Source organism: Phalacrocorax carbo, chromosome 4, assembly GCF_963921805.1.
Source record: "Phalacrocorax carbo chromosome 4, bPhaCar2.1, whole genome shotgun sequence".
Lineage (NCBI taxonomy): Eukaryota > Metazoa > Chordata > Aves > Suliformes > Phalacrocoracidae > Phalacrocorax > Phalacrocorax carbo.
This window is the reverse complement of record NC_087516.1, coordinates 64,254,130-64,278,724: the sequence shown is the minus strand read 5'-3', so window position 1 is coordinate 64,278,724 and position 24,595 is coordinate 64,254,130. Positions and strand designations below refer to the sequence as shown.

Below are 24,595 nucleotides of genomic sequence, written 5' to 3'. Positions count from 1 at the left end.
AATTCTTAGGAAAGATAAAAAAATAATCCCTAGTTATATTTTAAAAGAAAGGAAGAGGGAGAAATATTCATGCTGCAGCAAAGATCTGTGCCATGGATATCCAAACAGCTTAAAACATTGTGACTTATTACAGGTGTTTGAGTCCATATACTCTAAAGTGTGTGTGCTTTCAGTGGTGGTAACTTAAAATGTACCAAGTTGATTCTACCACAGGTCATCCCTTGACTTCATTACTGTTTGCAGGCGATTTGTAATCAGTCTGGACGGTAAGCTGTCTGGAATGCTGGTCCCTGAAGAGCAGAGAGTGCTGTGGTGCTTGGAGAGGAGTCTTAGCTGACTGAATCTATTGGCTTAGTTTTCGAATCAAGATGACCTGCCTTTCTGGAAAATATCCTTTGGTCAGATAGAAGTAATTTGGCTTAAAGGGGGGTCTGTGTTATGCAGGAGGTCAGGCTTCCTGTGGTCATAATCCCTTCTAGCAAAAAAAACCCCGTTTGAAAATGGGTTGCTAGTGTAAGGATACAAGTACAGTACATCATAATCTAATGCATGAATACAGACCACTAATATGTCTACTTTGTGCCATGGTTATAGGCTCCCCGCTCCAGCTTACAACTAAATGTGAGGCACAGTGGTCAGATAAGTAAAATGTAGTATTGTTTCTTCCTTTGGCATAAATTGCATCAGGTAATTGAACCCCTTTCCAGTAATACCCTCTAGTGCATTGTATGTCCTTCCAGTAACATGATGCAAGAGCAGTTGCCCAGGCTCCCTAGCCACTTGTGGCTTTGTATTCCCTGGTTTCAGACATTACATTTCACTGCTTTTCCTCTGCTAATACCTACATTTTACAGAAAAGAAAGAAAATATTGAACAATTTTCTGGACTTTTTCTTTAGAATACAAGTTTGCAGAAAAGGAAGATGGCTTTATTTAAAAAGTTGTTTCAAAATGAAGGCATTATCTCTCTCCCTTTTCTTCTCCTGTCCCCATATATAGGTATGGTCACTCTAGATGTTTGGTGTGTGTGATGGGACTATTCCTCGATATATAAAGTCAGTTGTGCTTGAGCCCCTTCAGGATCAGAGCTGTCATCAGTTAGCCAGATAGTAATCCCACAGACTTTAACACGTGCTTTAAACCTTTGCTCATGAAAACTGCTCTTAAACAGACTACTGGCTTGAACAAGTATTCTTACACCGGGAATTCCTTCCCTTATTTCACTACGTAGTCAGGAAATGTAGTCAGGAACCTGATGAAATAATGGGGAAAAAATTGCAATTGGTATAGTCACATGACTTGATGCCTGGATAATTCACTGGCTGTTGCTCAAGGTCTGGTCTAATCTAAGGAATATGATTCTTTGCCGGTTCTGTTTCTATAGAAACCTTCGGTTCCTTATTTCTTAATCGTGTCTCAAAAGTTACTCGCTATATGAAGCATTAATGAGCAGTATTAAAATAGATTATTATTCTATTTTTTATTTTATTATGATCACTTCATGTAGAAATTCCTCAGAGAGATTATCAGTTTGAGCTGCTGTGATTTCATTCTGTTGTATAACATGCCTGCATTTTAAAAACAGCAACAACCAAACAAACAAAAACCCCAAACCCAAAAACCCAACACTGACCTAGGGTGCAAAATGGAACACTTCCTGAAGGACAGCAGTCAGGGGTAGCTGCATGATTGCAAGAGTAAATATTAATTGGCTTTAATGTATATAACAGCATAAATTATTTTTTTAAATATCTTATATAATGAAATAGCTGTTTTGATAGATGATGCATAAGTAAAATTTTACTGATAAACTGTTGCCATTAGCTTGGTAAGTTAGCCTTTGAATTTCCATGGGGTCTTCTGGAGTTCTGTGAATTTTCTTCCTTTAACCTCACTGCATGGATATTTCTACAGCCTGTTTCCATTGCTGAAAAGGCAGTGGGCAGCTCCTGCTTTACTGCACCAGTGGAAGGTATTCTTTCTTTTCTTTTCCTTACCTACCTCCCATCGGTTGTTTCAGTGCTGGCTAGTTGTCTCTTTTTTTTAATAGCATTCTCCACATTTCTTAAATACATTGCTCTATCTTAAATTGTTTCTGTTTGGGGCAGGGGACATTCCTCTCCTCCTATCTCCAGTATCTCAGGGAGAAGGAGGTAGGATGGGAAGCTCTCCTTAACTTGATATTGCAGCACAAGTTTGCGTGTTTGTTCCGGTGCTCTGACCTTAGCTGTGTATCCCAGTTTTTACAGCTGCATCACCCTCCTGGAACTAGGGGCAGACTTGGTTGGTAGGACCACCCACACACCAACAGGTTTGGAAATACAGCAGGAGGAAAGAAACAAGCATATTTTTAAAGACTACAGGGATTTAACAGTGTATCTGTACCTCAGACGAGCCTGCATTTGGCTAGCATGCAACTTTATTTAGATATTACATCATGCCTATTGCATATTTAGTACTGTCAATAGACATGTGAAGCTGCAAAGCATGAATAATCTTTGGCATAAGCTCTGCTACATGTTTGCAGCAAACCCAGATGATTAATGCAGTGTAGTGTCTGGCTTGGTCTGCACTCCAGCTGAGCAATGCTCTAGAGCTCAGTAGTAGCTTTAAGCATTTGAGGACCTTTGCCCGTGTTTGAAGTGAAATGTGCACACGTGTGCTTTCTGGACCAGGGCCATACTGGTTTTGTGAAGCTAGAATGGAGAGTATATGTAACAGAAAAAATGTTTAACAGAACATTATAATCTACTTCAGCCTGCTGGGTTTGAAACTGTCTAGGAGGGCTGGTGATCAGAAGCAGCTTGTCAGTGTACACCAGTAATCAAAATGCATGAGAGGTGAGGGTTTAAGATGGCAATAGGAACAACTAAAGCTAGTTAGACTAATAAACATTAGGATATTGTACATTAATATTTTGTGTTCATATCCTACAATGAGCAGACAGCTCTCTTAACAGTGCTTCCTAACAAATGACCTGATGTTGTGTCCAGACTTGTTTGTCATGTATTTCAGAATTCTTGGATTAAAAAGTGGTGGGTATTAATACATTGGACAGGAAGAGATTGCATTTGATCTGGCCTGTGAAGATCTGTATAAAACAAAAGACAAATAAAAAACATAAAATGGGGGAATACAAAATTGCTGGTAGGTGAGGTATTTCCAAATACCAGTTTCAGTTTGGATTTAGGGGATCTACTAAGATGGAAAATGCTTTTATATCTTTATGGTGCATAAAGCACATCTAAAAGAAGAACAGCAAGGGAAGCAGTCTTCTGTACTGGTTTTGACAGTCTAGAATGAGGAACTAATAAAACTATGACAGTAAAAAATGAAAACAGACACCTGAAACAAGAAGAGGATTTTAATGGGAGTGTTTTAGAAGGGATTTTTTGGTGAGTGCAATTTTTCAGCTGGTTGAAAGAGACTTATTTCTACCCCAATAAATATTTGCAGAAAAAAAAAAAAATCTTTGAAAGTGCATCCATCTGTTTTCAATATGTGAATTTGCTGAGAAAGTCAACATGAGATTTAAGTCCAACATCTCTGCAGGGGAGATGAAAATTCTTTGTGGAAGTGAAAAAGGGGAAAACTTTTACATCTTTTAAAAATAAACAGGGCTTGTGGGAGAGGGTTTGGGGGGTTTGTTTTTGTTTCCTGTGTAATTTCTTATTAAAATTGGATCTAGAAGTTGTGGAAATACAGTTAGGAATTATTGGTAACATTTGGTATGCAACTGTTGACGGCACCCTCAGTAGCAAAGAATTTTTAAAACTACTTTGGGAAAACAGTAGGGCTTTGTCTTTTCTCAGTATCCTTTCAGCTGAAAAACAGCTTGACTGTTAGGCATGTTGATCCTTTCTACCCGAAAGAATCGGACCATTAAATAGCATAATTATTTTTGCTGGAAGCCTTAGTTTTTCATGGCTGACATTTGAGTTTTGAACCCTTCTAGGGTGTATCATCTTGGTTTTTTATTGGTGTTGTAGTGGGTTTTTTGTTTTTCCCCAAGGCTCCAAAAATATATGAAACACAGAAAAGGACTTTTGTACACAATTTTAGAAAACCGCTACTTCTGCCTTGCTTCAGTTTGTCTGCCTTTATGCTAGAATCAGTATATGTTTAAAAGTTGAAGTCCTGTTGAAACTGAAGATTTTTCCCTCTTGAGTAACTTTCCTTCTTTACAACATGAGGTAACAAGCGGGGAGATGAATACATAGATCTGCATTTTGCTGTGGAGAGTGAAATTGAAGGTGGGGGTGCTGCAGAGCCCCCTTCTGTGGGATCTTGGATGATCCATCACTGTGTATTCATCAGAATTTCCTGTTCCATAGGTCTCCTTGTGGGTACTCTTGATGTCGTGTTGGACTCCAGTGCCAGAGTGGCACCATACCGAATCCTCTACCAAGCACCAGACTCCTTGGTCTATTGGACTATCGCCTGTGGTAAGGACAATCAAAATGATGTGGATTTTCATTCTTCCTGGATACTGTGCCACATAACTAATAGAGCATCCTGCCTGCTGAGCACAAGTCACTTCAGGACAAATAAATGGGTCAGGATGGAAACCTTCTCTAGTGGTTAAATTAAGAAGCTCCAGAGCTTCTAATATTGAGCCTTTGAATGCCAGCAGGTGTGTATGTGTTATGCACAATGACTAAGTAAAACCAGAAATGGCCACGGAACAGAGACAGAACCTTCTGATATTTCCCACCCTTCATCTACCAAACATGTTCCCAGACAAGCAGTCTAGTATCCATCCCTCCTCTTTTCATGTTCTTCTCTGTGCCCATGGCTCACTCCTACAGCACTTCTAAAGCTCAGCATTCCTGGGTGATGTGGTATCTCTAAAGGGTATGGTAGGAGGAGTACCTGGGTTATAGCCCCTAAACTACCCAGGCTGGGCACCTGGCTTCCCTTGAACTGGAAACCAGGAAGATAGTGTAACCTCAGCTCTCACCTGAGTGCTGAATATCAGTATGGCATTTCCTGGATAGTGAGCTCAGTCTCCTCCAGGATAAATACCATGTATAACCCAGGGATGCCTACCTCCTGGATGTTTATTTCAGGCAGTGGGTTGTCGTAAATATGATGTACTTAGAAATTCAGCAAGATGGTAGCTAGGTTAGAGTTAAATACAGAGGTCTTACATAGATGCAACAACTCTGAAGAGTTTTGATCTTTAAGGCACAAACTTTGATAGTTCTAACTGTGAGACTGTTTATTCTGTCATTATAGTAGTTGGTGAAATCAGTGAAGTTGGTATTTTGGTATATTAAGTAGGATTTTTGCGTGCATCAGATCCTGTAAATACTAAATGCTTATTTCTGTCGTCACGTACCTTATGCTACTTGCAATAAGCAGCATCTAGTTAGTCTCTGGTTCTGTTTGCCAGCTCTGAAAATAGTGTCTGAAGCTGAATGCAGCACATCGAGGTTATTTAGCTTTGGTTGGCCAAGCTTGTAAGGCAAGATCCTCAGTTTGATAGTATTGTTTTTCAGTCTTAGCAAATGGAAATTTTTCTGAATGCAACTCCTCTAGCTCTAAAGTTTCAAACGCTGTTTTAGACAGCAGCCAGAACTCTGTTCTTTTGAAAGAAAATTGAGAAAAGACAAATGAGAAGTGCACACATCCAGCACCCCCAATGCTGCCTGACTTTCAAAATACTGGTTAATGAAGCTGTAGATGACTTCTGGCCTAACAGTGCCCTCTCATCTTTGGCCATTCTCCCAATAAAATTTGACATTTAGATTATTTGGATGACTTTTCCTCCAAACAAATCCTCCCTTTTGGGAAGGGGAGGAGGAATGGATGAAGGTTTTCCATAGATCTAATAATTATAGCAGATCAAAGCAGGCTCTGTTCTTATGAGCATGTGATTCATGTCTGACAAAGGTGATATCAAAGCTGTGTCGTGTTCTGAATCCACTAGGAAGTTTTTTAATATCTCGTCTTAGCACAAGTATTTCTTGCTGCTTCTGATGGTATCGGACCTGAAAGAAGGCATCGATTTAAGCAGCTCTTTTTCCATCTGCACCTATTAGTACCAACTCACTGAAGATTTTAAAATTTGTATAACATAATTTGCCTTTAGTGACAGCTAATAATAAAAATAGATATTGATGAAATTGTCAATATTATGAAGGTCATTTCCAAATCTTCATTTAACTGCTCGCTTTGTACTGTCAGCTACTCTGCCGTGACCATAAGTATTGGGAACTTGCATGTCAGTTCTCTGTGGGTCTCATCTCTCATGAGACCCACATTACATGAGACTCTCATTACTCATCTTTCATGAGAAAGATGGGTAAAAAGTACTTGCCAGTATGTTTGTTTACACCATTTATGCACAAGCAGAGGTGCACGTACAATCCTTTCTTCCCTTCATCCAAATGTCAGTGCGCAGCAATTAGTAAGCACCTCTGCCCCATACACTGGATAGTAAGCAACTGAGGGCACAAATTTTTCGTGCTGTTTGCAGGCTTCCTTGGAAAGAAAATAACATATCACAAAGATCTCAATAAAATAGTGTTTCTTCAAAAAAGCTCATACTGTGCACATAGTCAGAAATGAATTTTTAAGACTTGGGGAATAGACCATGTGGCTGTTCTTTAAGTTCATTTTCAGGTTTTTTTGCATGACACCTGTAAATACTTACTATAATTTTATACCTACAATGTGTGTCCTCAGATAACCAGGGGCACAAAATTAAAGGCAGATGAGTTATGGCCCCAGAATAAACAAATGTAACATACATGTAGAAATCTATGCTACTGCTGAACAGTGAGGGTTTTGCTTCTCTTCTGTGACAGATATTGCAGGGTTTATGTAGCAATATGGTACTCTGTTTACTTTTAAGCTGGTTTTAATAAACATACTCTTCAGTTATGCATCTTAACCCTAATTGAAAGTGCTACAGTAGTTAACGTATATATCTGTGCATCCATCTTGTGGAGTTTCTTGAATTTTTAGTCTCCTAATACCTAGCTGGTTGTTGGTTTAGTTATCTTTGTTAAATTATAAGACTGCACTAACTTAGCCTCATCCCCTGAGGGGAATAGTGTGGTTCTTACTGGAAGGTAAAATTTTACAGAGAACAAATTATTTATCTAAGCAACCTTGAAGCTGTGCAGCCCAGTGTTGCCTAAGACTCTGCGCTGTGGTTATTGCATGAGCTTGCAACTAAAGCAATTCCTTCTGAACTGATCAAGGGCTGTTACCGTTATACGGGTTACTAAGGGATTTGGCCGCATTTAGCTATGCAGCTCTGACTTGTCCTGCATTGTTCAGCTGTCCCTCCCTGTTTCCTAGGGGTAGACTGCTGGTTACTTGGTACTTGCAGTCTCTTATTTTTACAGGAATTTGTCACATTCTCCTCTGCCTTCCATAAAGCAATAATCTCCATCTTCTCTAAGTAGCTATACAGAGTGACTGGAACAAATGTGATTGTTTCCTGGTTCATTCATGCTGCATGACATTTGGTCTTGTTTTGTACAAGACTATTCAGAGGGTAGAAAATAATCCAAGGGGTTTTGTTTGCTCTAAAATGACTATTTAAGTTAGGTTTAGACTCCAGATTTGTTTATAATTAATTTTGGACATGAATTTTCTTGGGTATTAACCCTACTGTTAGAGTGCTGTTGATTTTGCCAGCTGTAACTATTTTCTCCTCCCTCTTCGAGCAAATTGAGGTTTTGTCAGTCCACTCCTGAACCTGCCATTACTGGCAAGAACAATTTTAGGTTCACTGAAGTGTTGCAGGTTCTCTTGCTGTGCATGCTGTTAAGGCAGCAGTTCAGGCTGACTTATCAGCTGTCTCAAGTTAAGCCATTCCTATTCCTCAGTCACCGGCTGAAACAATACTGAGATTATACTTCTGAGTGTGTTTGAAAGCTTGTTTTTATGACTCGTTACTTTTCTTCTCACTCCTGAGCTCATTCACATTCCCTCTGTACCTTCATCTCTTACCTTAGACAAACTAGCTCGGATGCTAGAAACCTAACCCTGACATCCAGAGATGTTCCCATGTTGCTCATGATGTTACTCTACCCCACCTGCCAGGCGATTGCTGCTTCTCATCCTCTCTCCAGCACCATGCATCCTTCCTTTATCCAGCTCATCTGGTCTAGAGCTCCCTTAGCTATCCAGCTTCTGCTTAACATGCTTATTAGTTTCCTCCCTGAAGATTGAGAATAGCTCAGTCTATTGGGGACGCTGGCCAACATGACACCATTTCAGCCATGGAGCACACCATAAGATGAGCATACCATTTGGAGGAGGGGAAGGAGTGATTAGTAGCCTACTGTATGCATTGTAGCTGTTTTCTCTTTTATTTCCTGCCAGCCTTGAGGGCTCTGTGTTCCAAAGTGCAGTGGTTTAACCGTTAAATGGTGCTTTCCCTGAGAGTTGGAGATATTGCTTAATATACCTAAAAGGCCAGTGTTGGCAAAATGGGGAATGCTTGTAAATATGCTAAGATAGGCAAGGACTTGCCAGTAGCAGAGTTAAAGTAGACCTGTAGTTTAAAACATCGCAGCAGAAGTGTTTTTTTTAATCCTGAGTAAATAAAGCAAAGAGAAAGATCTAGGTTCTGATGATAAATTGATGAGAACTAGGGTGTGGGGTTTGGCCTGATTGCATGATCTGCTGTAGATGAGACTGGGAGAGTAAACAGTAAGATAGTGGAGACAAACAGCAATGGAAGCAATGAGATGGGTTGTTACAGGTTGAGAATAATCAACCAAAGCTGCTTCATAAGAAGTCATGAAAAATAATTGATGAACCACAAACAAGAAATAGACAGCTTTAAGAAATAGTTCATTGTGATACTGTGTCTGCACTGCTTGCAACCGCTTTTCAAGAGATGAGCGATTTTCCTGATGACAGTTTGGTTTTATATACATGGCTCGTATTTCATCGTTGCTTTTTACAGCAGCATAAAAGCCAAGAAGAAATAAATTAGTCTTCAGACCACCTCCCAAGTTCCAGAAAGGTCTGGTTGCATCCAGTAGTTTTAAGGAGAAGCAGCAGTGGCAGTCACTTGTGGTTCTGAAATACTGGTTACATATGCAGGCTATTCTACAACACGATTTATGTATCCAAACTACAACTAGAATTGTGAAATTCTCCTGGAAGTTGCATGGAATGTTGCACTCTTGCTTTCACTGGAGTTGTGTAAAGCTCTGATCGTATACTGTAAAAAGAATATTTTTCCCTGTCATTTGTTGCTGAATAACAAGGAAAATGATTGTTTGGTATGCATTCAAGATGGTTATCTTGAGGAGTTCTAGTACAAACCGTGGAAACACTTATGCACAGATGTGTGACAATTTGTGCCTATAGTGAAGCTGAAGAAGTTATTAGCAACAGCTTGTTGTAATTTAACCTCTTTCTAATAACCTCTTTCTGCTTCACATGAGCCTCTTCACTTTGGGTTCTGTGGGCATTAGTTAGCAGGTAGGAATGCTTACTTGCTAGTTCTGAGTAAAACCAGCCAAATCTGTGATTTGAACAAGATGATGTAGTATTGATGCTATTTCCTACCTGGATTGAGATACTTCTAATCAAGGTTCAGGTACAGATGTACCTATGTGAACATGTAGTATTTGTTTTCTGAAAATACTTAAAATCCCAGTTTTAACATGATTCACTCAACATCCTTTTTGGGGGAACAATATTTTTTGAGTGCTTGAATTTATTCTTCCTTCAGAGTGGGCACAGAGATCCTGAAGAGCACCAACAACCTTATTCTGCAAGATGTTGAGAGCAGGGTCAAAATGAAAGTCATATTTATTACAACCCATTTTAAGTAAAATAGAAGCAAAAATTTGCTTATATAAACTCTAGTTCATACAAGAAGCTTTTTCATCCCTGTTCTGTACATGTACAGACTACATGTACAGACTACATGTACAGACTACATGTACAGACTACATGTACAGACTACATGTACAGACTACATGTACAGACTACATGTACAGACTACATGTACAGACTACATGTACAGACTACATGTACAGACTACATGTACAGACTACATGTACAGACTACATGTACAGACTACATGTACAGACTACATGTACAGACTACATGTACGCTGATTCCTCAGTATTGAAGATGTCTCACTTGACACCTTTTGGTCTCCTAAGCAAACTAGGGCCATCAAAGTTTAGTTTATTCTTTCATCATTAAAAGTAAACTACCTTTGGCAACCCTCTTCCTCTAAACAGATATGACTTTCTTAGAGGTCTTTCAGCACTGTTCTTCTGAGGAAGCGGCATTGTAATAGACTTGTCAGGAAATTGATCCTTTTCAGCTTTTACTCTTGAGATTTTGTCATTGCTTCAGAATTTATAGTTGTATATAATGGTGAAGAATTAGGAACCAATGGTAGGATGTTCAGCTGTTGGGGTTCCTTGTCAGTTCCGAACAGATATAGGTAATACCTTTGCTAACTCTTTAATGTGACATTGGGCAGCTCAGTGTTATCATTGTGGTTAGTATTCTAAATGTAGGGTGGTTTTGCTCATGATACTGACATAGAATAATCTTGAAGATTGCTACCTATTTATTGTGAAATTAGAGACTATGGGAGAAAATTTTGGAGTTTGCAGGGACACAGCATCTGGTGAAATATTGTATCTCCAGCTACTGGTGAGTTTTACTAGAGTCTTTTGTTTATGGTTAAGGGGACATTGACATTGGTGAATTAATTATTTTGTGACTTTATGGAGTTTTTTTTATATACAGGTTGCTCAAGGAAGGAAATCACTGAACACTGGGAATGGCTTGAGCAGAATTTATTGCAAACTCTTTCAATCTTTGAAAATGAGAATGACATAAATACATTTGTCAGAGGAAAAATACAGGTAGTTAAATATATTATTGTAAATATTGTTAATGATAAATGTGACTGTGGAAAGAGAACTGATGAGAATTCTAAACAAATTTGACCTGGTAGTCTGCAGGCTGCTCCACCTTTCTGAAGGAAAACCAGATTCTAAGTAGCAACATTTGTGTAAAAATTAGGGAAACTGGGATTAGCGCACATAACTACAGCAGTGTGGTTAAAAATACCATATATAAATATATAGGCAGGACTTCAAACATTATATGTTCTAAAACTAATTGCACCATTGCTTCTGCCTTAAACTTTGAGTTTTCTATGTAACTGCTTTTCCAGTGCAAAGCTTTGATTTTTTTTCATGCAGTCATCGTATAGTGTCTCCTTACCCTCTCCTGTGTAGTTAAATCATGTAGTTTTGGCATTTACACTTCATATAGGTGTTAGGGGGTGCTGGTTGTTTGCTTTTGGGGTTTTTTTGATTGTTTGTTGTTTTTTTGGTTTTTTGTGCAGTGGGGTGGGTGTTGGGTTTTTTGTGGGTTTTACCAGAATTTATTTTTCTCCTTGTAGGAGAGATAGTAGCTATACTGGTAAAGAGCACTTTATCAACACTAAGAATTATCTAAAAATAAATATTTTTTTGGTAAAAGATTTATTATTAGCAAAATTACTGTACATACGTGATGTGTATTCTAAACATTGGCTTTGTCTCATTCCTTTCTTTAATGTTTCATGTTGTAAGTCAACTGTCCTAAGAATCCCCTAGCTGTTTGTGTTTTACTAGTGAATCAGGTATGAGGGCTATACATGATCATGGAAACACCTTATTCAGGAAGACATCTCTTGTGAAAATAATCCTTTAAGGAAATTGTTAAATGTGAATGATAGTTTGCTGTCTTATACTCTGCTTTTCTATGTAAATGGAGCAATTTGAAGGCAAGAGGTAACTTCCCTTTTATAACGTTAATATAGAAGGCGATAGAAAAGATTTATAAAAGAGAATGGGAAAACAAGTGAGTAGACCAGAACCTCAGTATAGAACAGAAGGAACTGTAGTCTTTGAGGTACCAGAAAGCAGCTTTTCACCAGACTGCTGCCACTTCAAATTTGATGAAGGTATTCTGCATCCAAAAGCATGAATGATTTTTCCATCCTGCCAGTTAATTTTTTTTCCTCTTGCTCTTCTATTTGCTCAAGATCTACTAAAAGGGTCATAAAAGTTGTTTGATATTTTCCCTAATGAATAACAGACCCTTTTTCCCTTTGACTTTTTTCCTTCTTTTGAGAAGAAAATTTTCTTGTTAAATCCTATCCCTGTCTCCTCAGGGAGCATACCTACGTGGAAGGGGGAGAATTTTACAAATTGATTTACAGAGTTGTTAGGAGTATTTGAGATAGGCTGGTTAATTTAAAACAGGGTACTGGCAAGTGGTTGGTGTTTGGTTGCTTTTGACATAGGTATGGTAGGGAGCAAGGTCATCAGAAAGACAGCCTTGAATAAAGTAAATAACTATATAAGTAAAAGAATGAGCAGAAGGATAAGGGATAAGCTAAAGACTTTTTGACATTGCAGTAACTGTTGTGGCCTCTGGCCCAGATGGCAATGGTAATAAAGATATCCAATACCCCATGGCAACTGACATGCTATGTACTTCTTCCACTCTCTACTAGGGCATCATCGCTGAGTACAACAAAATCAATGGCATCAAGGAGGATGATGATACAGAAAAATTTAAGGAAGCCATAGTGAAATTTCACAAGCTATTTGGGATGCCAGAAGAAGAGAAATTAGTGAACTACTACTCCTGCAGTTACTGGAAGGGGAAGGTTCCGCGTCAGGGCTGGGTGTATCTCAGCATTAATCACCTTTGCTTTTATTCTTTTCTCATGGGCAGGGAAGGTATGTTTTTACATTGGAACGGTGGTCTGTGCATCTAAGAATTGGTAGGAAATCTTCTGTAGTTTGTTACTGTTCACCAGCTGAACCACTGGGGGTGTGAAGATGCTGCTGAGGAAAAGAGGAACAGGGAGCAATTCCTCTATTGTCACACTGTTTAACTGTGTGCTTTTCCCCTTGTTTGCTTTGTATTTCTCAAAGTAGTTCTCTGTAAAACAATACCTAGGGATCATTTAGAGGCATGGTTCACTTCAGGGACTGTACCCAATAGGGATGAGATCGCACCAGTTTGGGCTCCTTCTGCTCTTATACAGTCCTCCAGGACTACTCTGGCAGACTTTGCAACCTCAAATGCCACTTTTACTCTTGTACGACACCAGAGCACCACAAAGGGCTCAAAGGAGACCCAGGAAAAGAGGATATCAGAGCCTGATCCAGTGCTGTGGCAATGATAAATTGTTAGCCCATCTAGTTTTGTAATGCTTTTATGTGGTGTTTTGTACAGAAGTAAATAATATTTAAACTCTTTATCTGCTGTTTGTCAGGCAATCATAGTTTGTTTGTACAAGCTGGGTCTATTTATGTTGTCCTCCCAACTTTCCAAGATGCAAGCAAATTTCAGCTGAATGTATTTTATGGGAAGAAGATAAATGCTTTTGAATATGCTAAATTATGTACTGAATTTTTTTTTCCTTCTGTTCAGCAAAGCTAGTTATCCGCTGGGTCGATATCACTCAACTTGAGAAGAATGCTACACTGCTCTTCCCTGATATGATCAAAGTGAGCACAAGGTCAAGTGAACATTTCTTCTCAGTATTCCTTAATATCAGTGAGACATTTAAACTAATGGAACAGCTTGCCAATATAGCTATGCGACAGCTTTTGGACAATGAAGGATTTGAACAAGACAGGTCGTTACCCAAACTGAAAAAGAAATCCCCAAAAAAAGTATCTGCACTGAAACGGTAGGTAGCCCTGGCTCTTAGTCATTTGTTTCTCCTCAGTCCTGTTACTTGCAGCATCTTGTCCAAAAGTTTTCTGATGTTGCTTCCATTTACTGTTACTCCAAATGGAATGATTAATTCCAGCAGTGGCAGAATGTGTATAATTATTTAAATAAAATTACTTGGTCTGCTGTTGAAATAGGAGCAGGAAACATTTTTGAAACGTGTTCCTATTCAAATAAACAGATTTGAGCCAAATTCTTGTTTGTTTAGAAGCTCTTCAACATATCTCTTGACACTGGCTGCTTTAGGTGTCAGTTTCAAGGCCCTTTTATGTTAGCAGGGGAAGGTATTAAAGTGATTCAAGTGTTTTTAAGAAATGTGCCTAACATTCATACTTGGTCCTATAACTGGAATTGAAAAATTACTCTAGATTATGAATTCTATCTAGATTCTATTTTAGGTAACAGAGATACAAAAAAAAAAAAATTACATAACATTCTAAGGGATGAAAAATAATCTGGAAAATATTTCTGATTCTTTTATAGATATCACACTGCAATTTGATAGTTTCCTGTTACTCTTTTCATGATTTTATGTGATCATGTTAGTGAACCATACAGAATAGTAACGAGTGCTTGTTTATATTTCTCATTACTCAGTAACATCTGACAAACATTATATCACTTAGGTTTGTCTAACTATTCAGTGTTTTGAACTGAATGCATTATTAAGACTAAGCCTTGAAATGGTTAATAAACTCTAGCACTAAGGATTCAATCATGTTAATGAATAAGCATCAGAGAAGCATTTCTGGTGTACTATTACGTGGGTTCGTGTGTTAATAATAAATGGATTCACTGTATATATTCTCAGAAAGCAGGGCTGGATGTGAAAAGATCACCCAACCTGTCCCCTCAGAGAAGTCAGGATCAATGTATCTGTTATTCATGGCAGAATTTTTTTTCTGTGTAATTTTAGAATTTTCCAGCAGTGGAGACTATAATCCCCTATATGCAAACTATTTCCACTGTTTTGCTGTACACTCAGTGCTTAACTGAGTTGTATGTTGGAGGTAACTTGCAATGATTTGTATAAAATACATCTTAAAAATGTATTGTGTATTTCTTAAAACAAGAAAGGTTTTCTCTGTGTGTGGCTTTTTTTTAAGGGATCTTGATGCCAGAGCAAAGAGCGAGAGATACCGTGCATTGTTCCGACTTCCCAAGGATGAGAAGTTGGATGGACACACAGACTGTACTCTCTGGACTCCATTCAACAAAATGCATATTTTGGGTCAGATGTTTGTTTCTACAAACTACATTTGCTTTACTAGTAAGGAAGAGAACTTGTGCAGCCTTATTATCCCTCTTCGAGAGGTAAATATTTGTATTTGTAAATTTATAGGGCAAATAATAAAGCAATATCCTATTGGAAATTGCATCCTAGCTCTTATGGTTTATTCATTGTTGGAGAAAAACCTCTCTTTATCCCTTTAATCTCTTGAGTGTACTATTCTAATGTGTTCTAAGTAATATTTAATGACTGTGTATATTAGTTCAAAGTTCCTACAACTAAAATTCACAGGGAGTTTTGTTTGTCTGTTTTTACAACCATCATGACTCCTTCCTCTCCCATAATTTTTTTAATTTTTTTTTTTTCTGATTTACAGCCTGATGGTATTTTTTTTTTTTTTGGTGCCTCGTAGGTAGGGAGGGACAATAAAACTTCCTAGACTGATGAGCTAAGCTTCTGTTAAAGAATCTGTCGGATAAGATTTACATTTATCAGATTTAGAAAGATTGATAATCCTAAAGATTTTAATTTTCTCTTCACACAGACTTGTGATCACTTATTCCTGTATGTGGAAAATATTTGTCAGCATTTTGTGAATTGGTGTACATCCCTTTTTAAAGCTGGCTGCTTAAAGCAGATGTTCAGTTAAAAGAATTTGTTTGCGAAAAAAAAAAATTGTTAGGGAAGTTTTCATGATTGACTTGATTTGTGTGTTATTAGAAAAATGTGTAAAGTGAGTCTTGGAAACAGCGGCAAAGCTGATGTTACCAAAGACGTTTTGGCTTGACTGAAGAACCATGGAATATTTCAAGGCACTTCTTCCCCACAAATCATTAAGAGTAAAAACAAATTGTATTTGTTTGGAACCTTTGAAGTACCGCTTCTCCACGGTGTGTTGCAATGACTTTGATTATTTGAGGAGAGACATCCCGATTATGGTTGCACTGTTTGTCTGGAACGCCAAGAGAGCAACGGTCCTCCAGGCAAAGCGGTGGAGGAGCAGAACAAAGTCTGCATTTAACAGGACCTCTTTTCTTGGATGCAGATTCAGCAACTGCTTTCGATAACCACAGCAGCATGACATTCAAAGCAGCTCTAAAGCTTTAAGAGAAAGAAATAGCTGAAGGATTAAGTGCTTCCCTGTGAACAGGTTAAGTCTCAGCACCAGCAAGGAGAACAGTAACACACTGGGTAGCTAGTCCTCAGATCAACTGCTCAGTACCTTTGATAGTTAAAGGGAAGCTTTCTATTTAGTTAAGCTTTGGGTCAGGCCCTAACCTCATTGCAGTATTCTGTGATATCCTGGGGATGTTTTGACTGATGAGAATGATGAAGCATTGATTCGGAAATGATGATTGGAAAAGGTGATTTTTCAGTGGCTGACTGCACTGCTCACAGCACCCAGTAGGTGCAGTCTGCAAGATCAGCCCTGAAGATGTGTGTGTCCCTGCTTGAATAGGAAATAAGTGGATATTTGCTCTTGTTATAGCAGAGCATGCTTCTTCTCATGTCTGTGCTGTGCCTCTAGAACTTGTTCTTCTTTTGTGCTGATTATACTCGAGCGGTTTTTAAGCGGAACAGAAAAATTACATAGGAACGCTTTTAGCTATTTTCAGTATGGTAGTAGCGAAGCTCCTTTAAGTTAATGAAGAACTAATTTGTAGTTGACAGAAAAATGAAAGGAAGTTGGAAGTGTAGAGAAGTGGTGTAGCACCTGAGCTGTGCGCTGCAGTCTTTAAATACATCTTCAAAAAAATGTTCTGTGAAAAATGGTTATCCTCCTTTTAGCTAGAGAAATATTACTAGTATTACCTGTTTACAGGTGGGAGTTCAGTTAGATTAGTGGACATTTCACGAACAATTGAAAGCCAAACAGAAACCTCTGCCTCACAAGGTTAAATGTTTTCCTTTGTAAGGAAAGACATGGGTTTCGTTTCCCTTTGTTGCAGGTTTCTGTGTACTGTGAAAATACAGTTGCAGTAACAGTTGTTGTTACAGTATGCAACTATAATATAGTAGAACAGGAGTGTTATCCAAAAAATGGCTTATTCACATATATTGGCAATAAAAAGTAAGCAAAAGTCTCTGTTAGTTCAGCCTGTACTGGTGTTGGGGAGCAAGAGAGGGATTCAGAGGTCTTACAAAAAAGCCCATAGGTCTTTATCCCACAGAAGAAATTTTGTTTTATTGATTCTTTTAAAATAAAGCCTGAGCAAAAGAAACTAAACAGTGCAAAGGAGTTTTGCTGGAGAATGTACTGAAGCCAGTTGTTTGAGGGATGACAGTCTTCATCTTTCAGACTTGTAAGTCCTTGTATCCAAATCCTCTTTTCCCACAGAGGGATGTCCATAATGGTTTGATATAATGGGGGAAGGGACATGGGTTTATTGTATTAAGATGGTTTCTTGGACCAAGCAACTTGATTAAGGATCTTAAGCTGTAGCTACTGTTTCTCCCCAGGTGACAATAGTGGAAAAGGCAGACAGCTCCAGTGTGTTGCCCAGCCCGTTATCAATCAGCACAAAAAACAGAATGACATTCCTCTTTGCCAACTTGAAAGACAGAGACTTTCTTGTACAGAGGATCTCAGACTTTCTGCAACAAACAACTTCAAAAATATACTTGGAAAAAAATATTTCTGGAAGCTATATCAGCTCAGACGATGAGGTATGTGGAGGAACATGAATTGTTTTCTAGAAGGGGATTTTAACTGGTGTGGGGAGAGAGAAGCCAGGAAAAACCTTTAAGTTTTTGTAAAGCTAAGCCTTTGTACACAGAAATGTCACCTCTTATGTTAATGCCTTTAACTTCCTTAGGCTGAACAGCTAAAGTGTTACAATTAGGATGTCTATTTTTTTCACGTGATACCTAAGAGAAATCACCATTGCTGCGGAAGAGCTACTCTAACCCCTGCTGCCGTTCTGAAATTACAGTGTATCTTCTTGGAGAGTGTCATAGCTAGCTAACTGGTCAATTGAATAATACTGTTTAATATCTGTTGACTTGTCCAAGTCAAAATCTAATTGTGGAATTTTAATAATTTGAAGAAATAATCAGTTGATATGAAACTCTTTTTATTTAAGACTTTAGCTGCTAAATCTCAGCCTTTGATTATTTAGAAAATTATGTCTGAGCTGAGCAAGTTTGCATGTGCAATGCTAGCAAACTTTGGAGTGTTTGAACTAACAAAAAAAACCAACCCTAAAACCAAACCTGTCCTGGACATCAGATGGCCCAATTCTGAACCACCTTCCTGTTTACCTATGCATAGTAAATGGTTCTTAGAAGATATGATTAGATAAACTTTTCTCAAGCACTTTGAATATCAGGGCTTCTGCTGAATTCCTAGGTTTTATATATGAAATTTAGGTGCTTCATCTCACCTCACCAGATCTGTTAAACCCAGGAGAGTTTAGCAGTTCAGATCTCAAAGCAGAAAAGGCTTTTGTGGCCTATCATTTCAGTTTTATGTAGGTAGACCTCATATTCCAAGTCTGTACTAAGCCATACCTTAGTACTGTGCTGAGTACTCCTATCCTGTTTGCCATGTAAATCTTAAACGTCAGGGTTTTTTACTAGCTTTGTTGATGGCAAGGTGTATTTGGTGTGTTATTGTAGTTGTATGCCAGAGCATGTATGCATACGTGTATAATGCTGAAACTTTGTCTTGCGTTTTGCCCTAAATGGATTTATTTTACCTACTGAATTATGAATACAAATTAATAATTGTGAGCATTAGTGTTACATTTAGCAATAGGACTACATATCTAGATGTGTGACTACTAATTTCAATTTCAGGCATTTGGTGTGGACTCCTATGAGATCTTAACTGTGATAAATTTTCAAGGCTGTTTGAGCAGTCAGAAAATCCTTCTTCTTCCAAATATTTTCCTTCCAAATCACAATCTGACAGTGTTGAACTTTCTGTAGAACACTTTTTTAAGTAAGGGAACAAAATTTTTTTTGTCTGTATAAACGTACACATAAATATGCATGTGTACATACACACATATAAATATGTTATATATCAGTCTTACATTCTGAACAGTCAAGGAGCCACCTGGGGAGTCAACAGTCCTATGATGTTGACAGCAGACCAAGGGAGCTGGTTTAATTGCCCAGGGCTACTTAAAGTTAACACTGCCATAGCAATTTAGTTATAGGATTTGATTACTTCTCTGGGGATGAGGGAGGGAAGCTGTTGAGAAATGGGAAACGATTTCATTATTTTGTACTGGTTTAATTTCTGCTGGCATATACTCAGCCTTTGAATGTACCTGGGTGATTTTGCTCAGGTTTTGTTAGCTGGTAGCATGTATAAATTTTGAAATAAAATGAAGTAAAATGGACAGACTCTGGCTCAGCCCCATGTCTGTGTTGCTTGTGACTGCTTTCTACAGGTGTTTACAAGATCAAGTAGTTTAATTTCTGCCAGCCCTCATAAAAGCCTCAGCTCTGAGTCAGAGGGAGAGCGACAGTTCAATCTCAATGACAATGGCGTTCCAACAGCAACTCAAGCTTTAATGACAATGTATCGGCGGAGGTCACCGGAGGAGTTCAACCCCAAGCTGGTAAAATACACCTTGGAATGCTGCACCTAACTGAAAAAGTTGTTAAATTATGTTTTCTTTGAGTTTCATTCTGCCACAGACAGTTAAGAGGCAGTATTTTTCACAGAAATAAAGCATTGAACATGCTGTCCTTTTACCAATATAAATAACTTCACTACATAAAAAAGCAAAGTTGGATGTAAATCAAGCAGGCATGCAACAACTGCTTCAGCAATATTCTTTTAACAGTAAGGTCTACTGGGATAGAAATAGAAATGGGAGGAGGCAGGCCATTAAGACGAGAATTGGACTGTAGAAGAGCTATTGCTTGGTCACTTGGAAAGGTAGAACATTGCAGGCTTTTTAGCTCTTAGCATTTCAGTGGGGCAGTGTGTTAGAAAGAGAAGCTGCATCTTTATGCCTGCCTTTCTTTGCTTTTAGGCTAAGGAGTTTTTGAAGGAACAGGCTTGGAAGATTCACTTTGCTGAATACGGCCAAGGAGTCTGTATGTATCGTACAGAGAAAACCAGAGACCTTGTGCTGAAGGGTATTCCAGAAAGCATGAGGGGGGAACTTTGGCTACTGTTTTCAGGTAGGTGTTAACTTGAATGTGACTGTGGGGTATAAGCAAAAGCATGAGGGAAGAAAGGATTTCAAAGATATTTAAAGGTGCAGATAATGAATGTCTAAATACTTGGAGCAAGTAAGGCTGTGATTGTTAGCAGGTGTGAAACTGGTTTAGACAAGAGCTCTGTTTAGACCAGTAAATACCCATTCTCAAACAGGCTCAGATAATTAGGGAAGAATATGAAAAAGCAGAATGCACACTCTTAGCAGAAGCCAGCAGTCTAGGGGCTTCCAGATGTTCAACAACCACCAGCACGCCTACTTCCCATTTGTTTAATAATTTCTGAATCCAGTTAAGCTTTTGGCCTTCACAGCAAGTTGTTGCAAGGAGTTCCAAAGTTTAAGCATGTTGCATAGAACCACTATCTTTTTTTAAAAAAAAAAAGTTAATTTTAATTAAATATTTGAGTATTTTTTATTTTAAAAGTTTCTTTATCATTTTATTAGGTGCTCCAAATATGTGAACAATTGTGAGAAAATACTTCTCTCCATCTTTGTGCCATCAAGGACTGGCTAGATCTGTGCCCCTCAGGCTTTTTTCAAAGTTGAAGAATTTTATTCATTTTATTACTAGTTATGGAAATCTGTCCATACCTCAGGCTTTCTTCATAACCTTTCACTTATTTTATGCCTTCGCTAGCTCTTCCCCCTCGAGATAGTTACAGTAGCTATCCGCACCATTTAGGGTATGAGCACACCAGGGACTTTATACAATGACATAAACATGCTTTCTGGTTTGTTTTCTATGTCTTCCTTAATAATGCTTAATCTTATACATCTCTGCTGCTGGGCAATAAACAAATGTTTTCGGAAAATATACACAGGAATGCACAGACCTGTCCTGTGTCTGATTAATACCTAGTTTGGACCAATTTTCATGACGTATGCATAATTAGTATTTTCCATGTGCTGTTTTGTACTACTGACACTTGATTTCCATTGCTACTGAGATTTTCGTTCCCAGAGGAGTTTAAGTCAGCAGTGAAATCTCATACCAACTCTGTGAGCATGCAACAGTATCCCTAAGGCAGGCTAAGTGCCCTGCCCAAGAGAGAGTCATTTTCAGAAGCAGGAATAGAGCTCAGGGGAGTTCCTGTCTCTTCCTTTTGGCTGAGATATCATACTTTCTGCAACCAAGCATTAATCTACTTGCTCTTCAGGGCAAGTGGCTTTCTCAGAGGCATGTTTTGAGTTATTTAGGATAATCAAACCCACAGCCAGCTGCAGAGAGAACTCATGATACCATGTGACTACACAGTTGGTTTGTTCTTCATGCCCCCTGTTTTGTTCTTGTTTTTTTTGTCTCATAAAATGCCTCTAGAGGAGAAGACAAGAAGAGGTGATACCTCAAATACCTAAGTGCATCCTTTTTTTATCACCTTTACAAAAACAACATTTCATATTTGCTTTCAAAGTGCTTATTAGTGGCATTCAAGATGAAAATGTAGCAGAAGATCATGTTGGGATACTGTATCTGCTAACTTTTTTTCTTCTGGTTTTAATACTGTTCTCCCACTCCCAGGAGCCATTAATGAAATGGCCACTCATCCTGGCTATTATGAGGACCTAGTGGAGAAATCGATGGGGAAGTATAATCTTGCTACAGAAGAGATAGAGAGGGATCTGCACCGCTCCCTTCCGGAACACCCTGCGTTCCAGAATGAGATGGGTATTGCTGCTCTAAGGAGAGTCTTGACAGCTTATGCTTTTAGAAACCCAAACATAGGCTATTGTCAGGTAATTGAAATACCTTGGCACTCTCTTTCAATTTCTGGAATTCCAGTTCTTTCCTTATACTCTTATTTCTTCTGTCACGTACTCGTGGAAAGTACACCAACACATGTATAATGCTGTGAGGTAAAGCCTCAGTGCTGCAGAACTGCAGTAATGCTGAGATCAAAGGAATTTGACACAAGGTCCTACTCTAACAGAAGTATTAGCAGTGTGTGCTGAAAGACGGGCATAGTTTTCTGTAAGCATATTTTCTGTCCATAAATCTAGAGACTGTACAGAGGATAACAATAGAGCTGTCCTAAAGTGCATCTACAGAAAATGACAAATTGTCCCTCAAGAAAGGTCCTTTTAAAGCAGGGGAAAAAAAAAACCCAAACCCTTTAATTGTTCAACCTTAAATTTTTACCTATTTATTCAATGTCATAGTTGTAATAACCCTCCAGAACATCCTTTACTTTTTTGCAATTATGCCATTTAATCATTCAAAACAAAACTAAAGAAAAACAAGTAAAATTAAAAGCACCGTAGAAAATATCTTATCACTCTGCATCCCAACCATGTATCAGTAGAGTCAATGGTGACCAGTGCATAGTTTTGGAGTTCCTATGACTGTGATTCAGGTCACTTCAGTTTCAGGTCCCAAATCATTCTTTGTTGCTATCTAACTTTGACCTATCACCTGGGCCCTTTTTTTTTTGGCCTTCTTACCTATTTTTGCAAAAAGGAAATGTGAATTCATGAGTATTAGGAAGCCTGATTAATGTCTGACTACTAAAATACAACACGAGTAAGTGAAAGTACAAGCAGTTCTAACGGATACCATCATAAATCACTTAATAACAACTATAATACTAAGTAATAGCTAGATTAACTTTTTGTAAAGCTTGTTTAATAGAGGAACAATAGAAGGACACTGTGCTGCTGGTTCCTAAAGCTGTCACAGTAATTGTTAATAGCCTTGGGACTTAGTCCATGGCATTGAGAATGCTGATTCACAGTTACAGTGAGAATTCACGTACTGAAATATTTCACACGTGGTAGTCAAGATAAAAAGGAATAACACAGACTTTGACAGAGTTGTAACATTGTTCTGAGTTTCAGTTGAAAGCTCGGTTGCTGTTACAAACAGGTAATGATCAAGATGGAGTTTTAAAATGTTACAGGTTTTGAAATGAACAGCTAATTCCTTAGGAAGCAAACTGAGATGAAAGTGGTACTGAAATACTTCATTTCATCAGACTGACAAAGGTCTAGTCAAAGGCTGTAAGCAAATAATTCAGAGGTCATGGTACAATGCTGTGATACTTGAAATGGAGGTAAAAAGGCCATAAAAACCTGTCATGTACACAGTCAAACATGGAGAGTGAGCAACAGCAAGAGATTTGTTTCACTGTGCTCTGGCTGTTCATGGCTGACACTATTACAGGCATTTACCTCAGCACACAGATGCTGTTTCTTTTTTGCAGGAGCAGAAAGCGTAGGGTGTGCAGACTGCCTCTGCAAGGAATGGTACAGCAGTGGCCATCATTAGTGCTGTGAGAAGCATTTTGTCTGCATCAGACCCAGGTTCCCCAAGAGCACCTGTTGGCAGAATGTCAGTAGCAGTGTAACTGGATGCTTGCAGACCTGAGTAGGCCCTTGATTATGAAAAATCTTTATTTTTTTTCTTTAAAAAACCCACAAAACAAATACACACAAACTTAAATTTTTGTGGTTTACTTGAGGCTTTCTTAAGCTGTTCTTTGAGCACTGGGAAAACACTGCCTGCTTTTTTTTTTTTACAGGAAAATACTTGAACAGTTTGGGGTCTGCAGGGGGAGGTATAGCTAATTTCCTACCCATAGTAACCACTTACCTGCCCAGTTACTGTGCTAGATATTGAATAAATGGGTCTAGCAATTTATATTTCTCTTTCCTTTAGGCTATGAATATTGTCACTTCAGTACTCCTCCTTTATGCAAAAGAGGAGGAAGCTTTCTGGCTGCTGGTGGCTCTCTGTGAACGTATGCTACCTGACTACTACAACACAAGAGTTGTTGGTATGTTATGAGGGAATTGTCTAAAATGACAGTACAAAAATTAACCAAATTAATTGGTATTGTTTGTATTGAAACAAGCGTATTTGTAGATGTATGTGTGGCATAGATATAACTGTGAATGCTAGTGGTAAGACACCTTGCTCAGGAGCATAGAGCAATTCCCTAAACAGATACTGTGATAGTTAAAAACTATTAACTTCCTTAGCATTAAACGGCATTCTAAAGTGGGCTTAAAGTAAATAAAGAGATGGGAGGCTAAAATTTGAGCTTTAGATGATCCAGTTGTCTAACTAAGGTAAGGTGGAAACAGGAGCTTTGGCAATTTGCAGTAGAAGCCTTTGTGCGTGTTTGCCTGGTTTGAAAAGGCACAAGTATCTGAACTCTGTTGTTGTCAGATGTGGTTTCCTTGTGTACATGGAAGTGAATGGCTCTTCAATGTATCGAGAAAACTGTCTTTACTGTAGCTCACAAATGCTTGAAATACTCATTCAGCCTTAGAAATGATTCTTTGTGGCCTGCTTAAGACACTGACGTTATGGCACAGATATGTATAACACAAGGGTCTCTTGAAATAAATCCAAACCCTCACAGTCAGTCACCTCCTCCAATAGGTGATGCTGAGAAGTCTTATTCTAATCAGTAATGGTAAGTACTAAGCCATGATAT

General features: G+C 38.4%; 1 protein-coding gene across 1 annotated transcript in view; it reads left to right on the top strand.

Annotated features, from left to right (window-relative positions):
• Positions 1–24,595, top strand: part of TBC1D9 (TBC1 domain family member 9) — a 53,085-nt gene that overhangs the window by 10,257 nt on the left and 18,233 nt on the right. The window contains exons 2-11 of the mRNA XM_064450228.1: positions 4,334–4,444; positions 10,749–10,867; positions 12,514–12,742; positions 13,443–13,704; positions 14,855–15,062; positions 17,440–17,646; positions 19,380–19,550; positions 19,971–20,121; positions 21,679–21,893; positions 23,812–23,929. Of these exons, the coding sequence (XP_064306298.1) occupies positions 4,334–4,444; positions 10,749–10,867; positions 12,514–12,742; positions 13,443–13,704; positions 14,855–15,062; positions 17,440–17,646; positions 19,380–19,550; positions 19,971–20,121; positions 21,679–21,893; positions 23,812–23,929 (1,791 nt within the window). The remainder of the gene's footprint in view (positions 1–4,333; positions 4,445–10,748; positions 10,868–12,513; positions 12,743–13,442; positions 13,705–14,854; positions 15,063–17,439; positions 17,647–19,379; positions 19,551–19,970; positions 20,122–21,678; positions 21,894–23,811; positions 23,930–24,595) is intronic.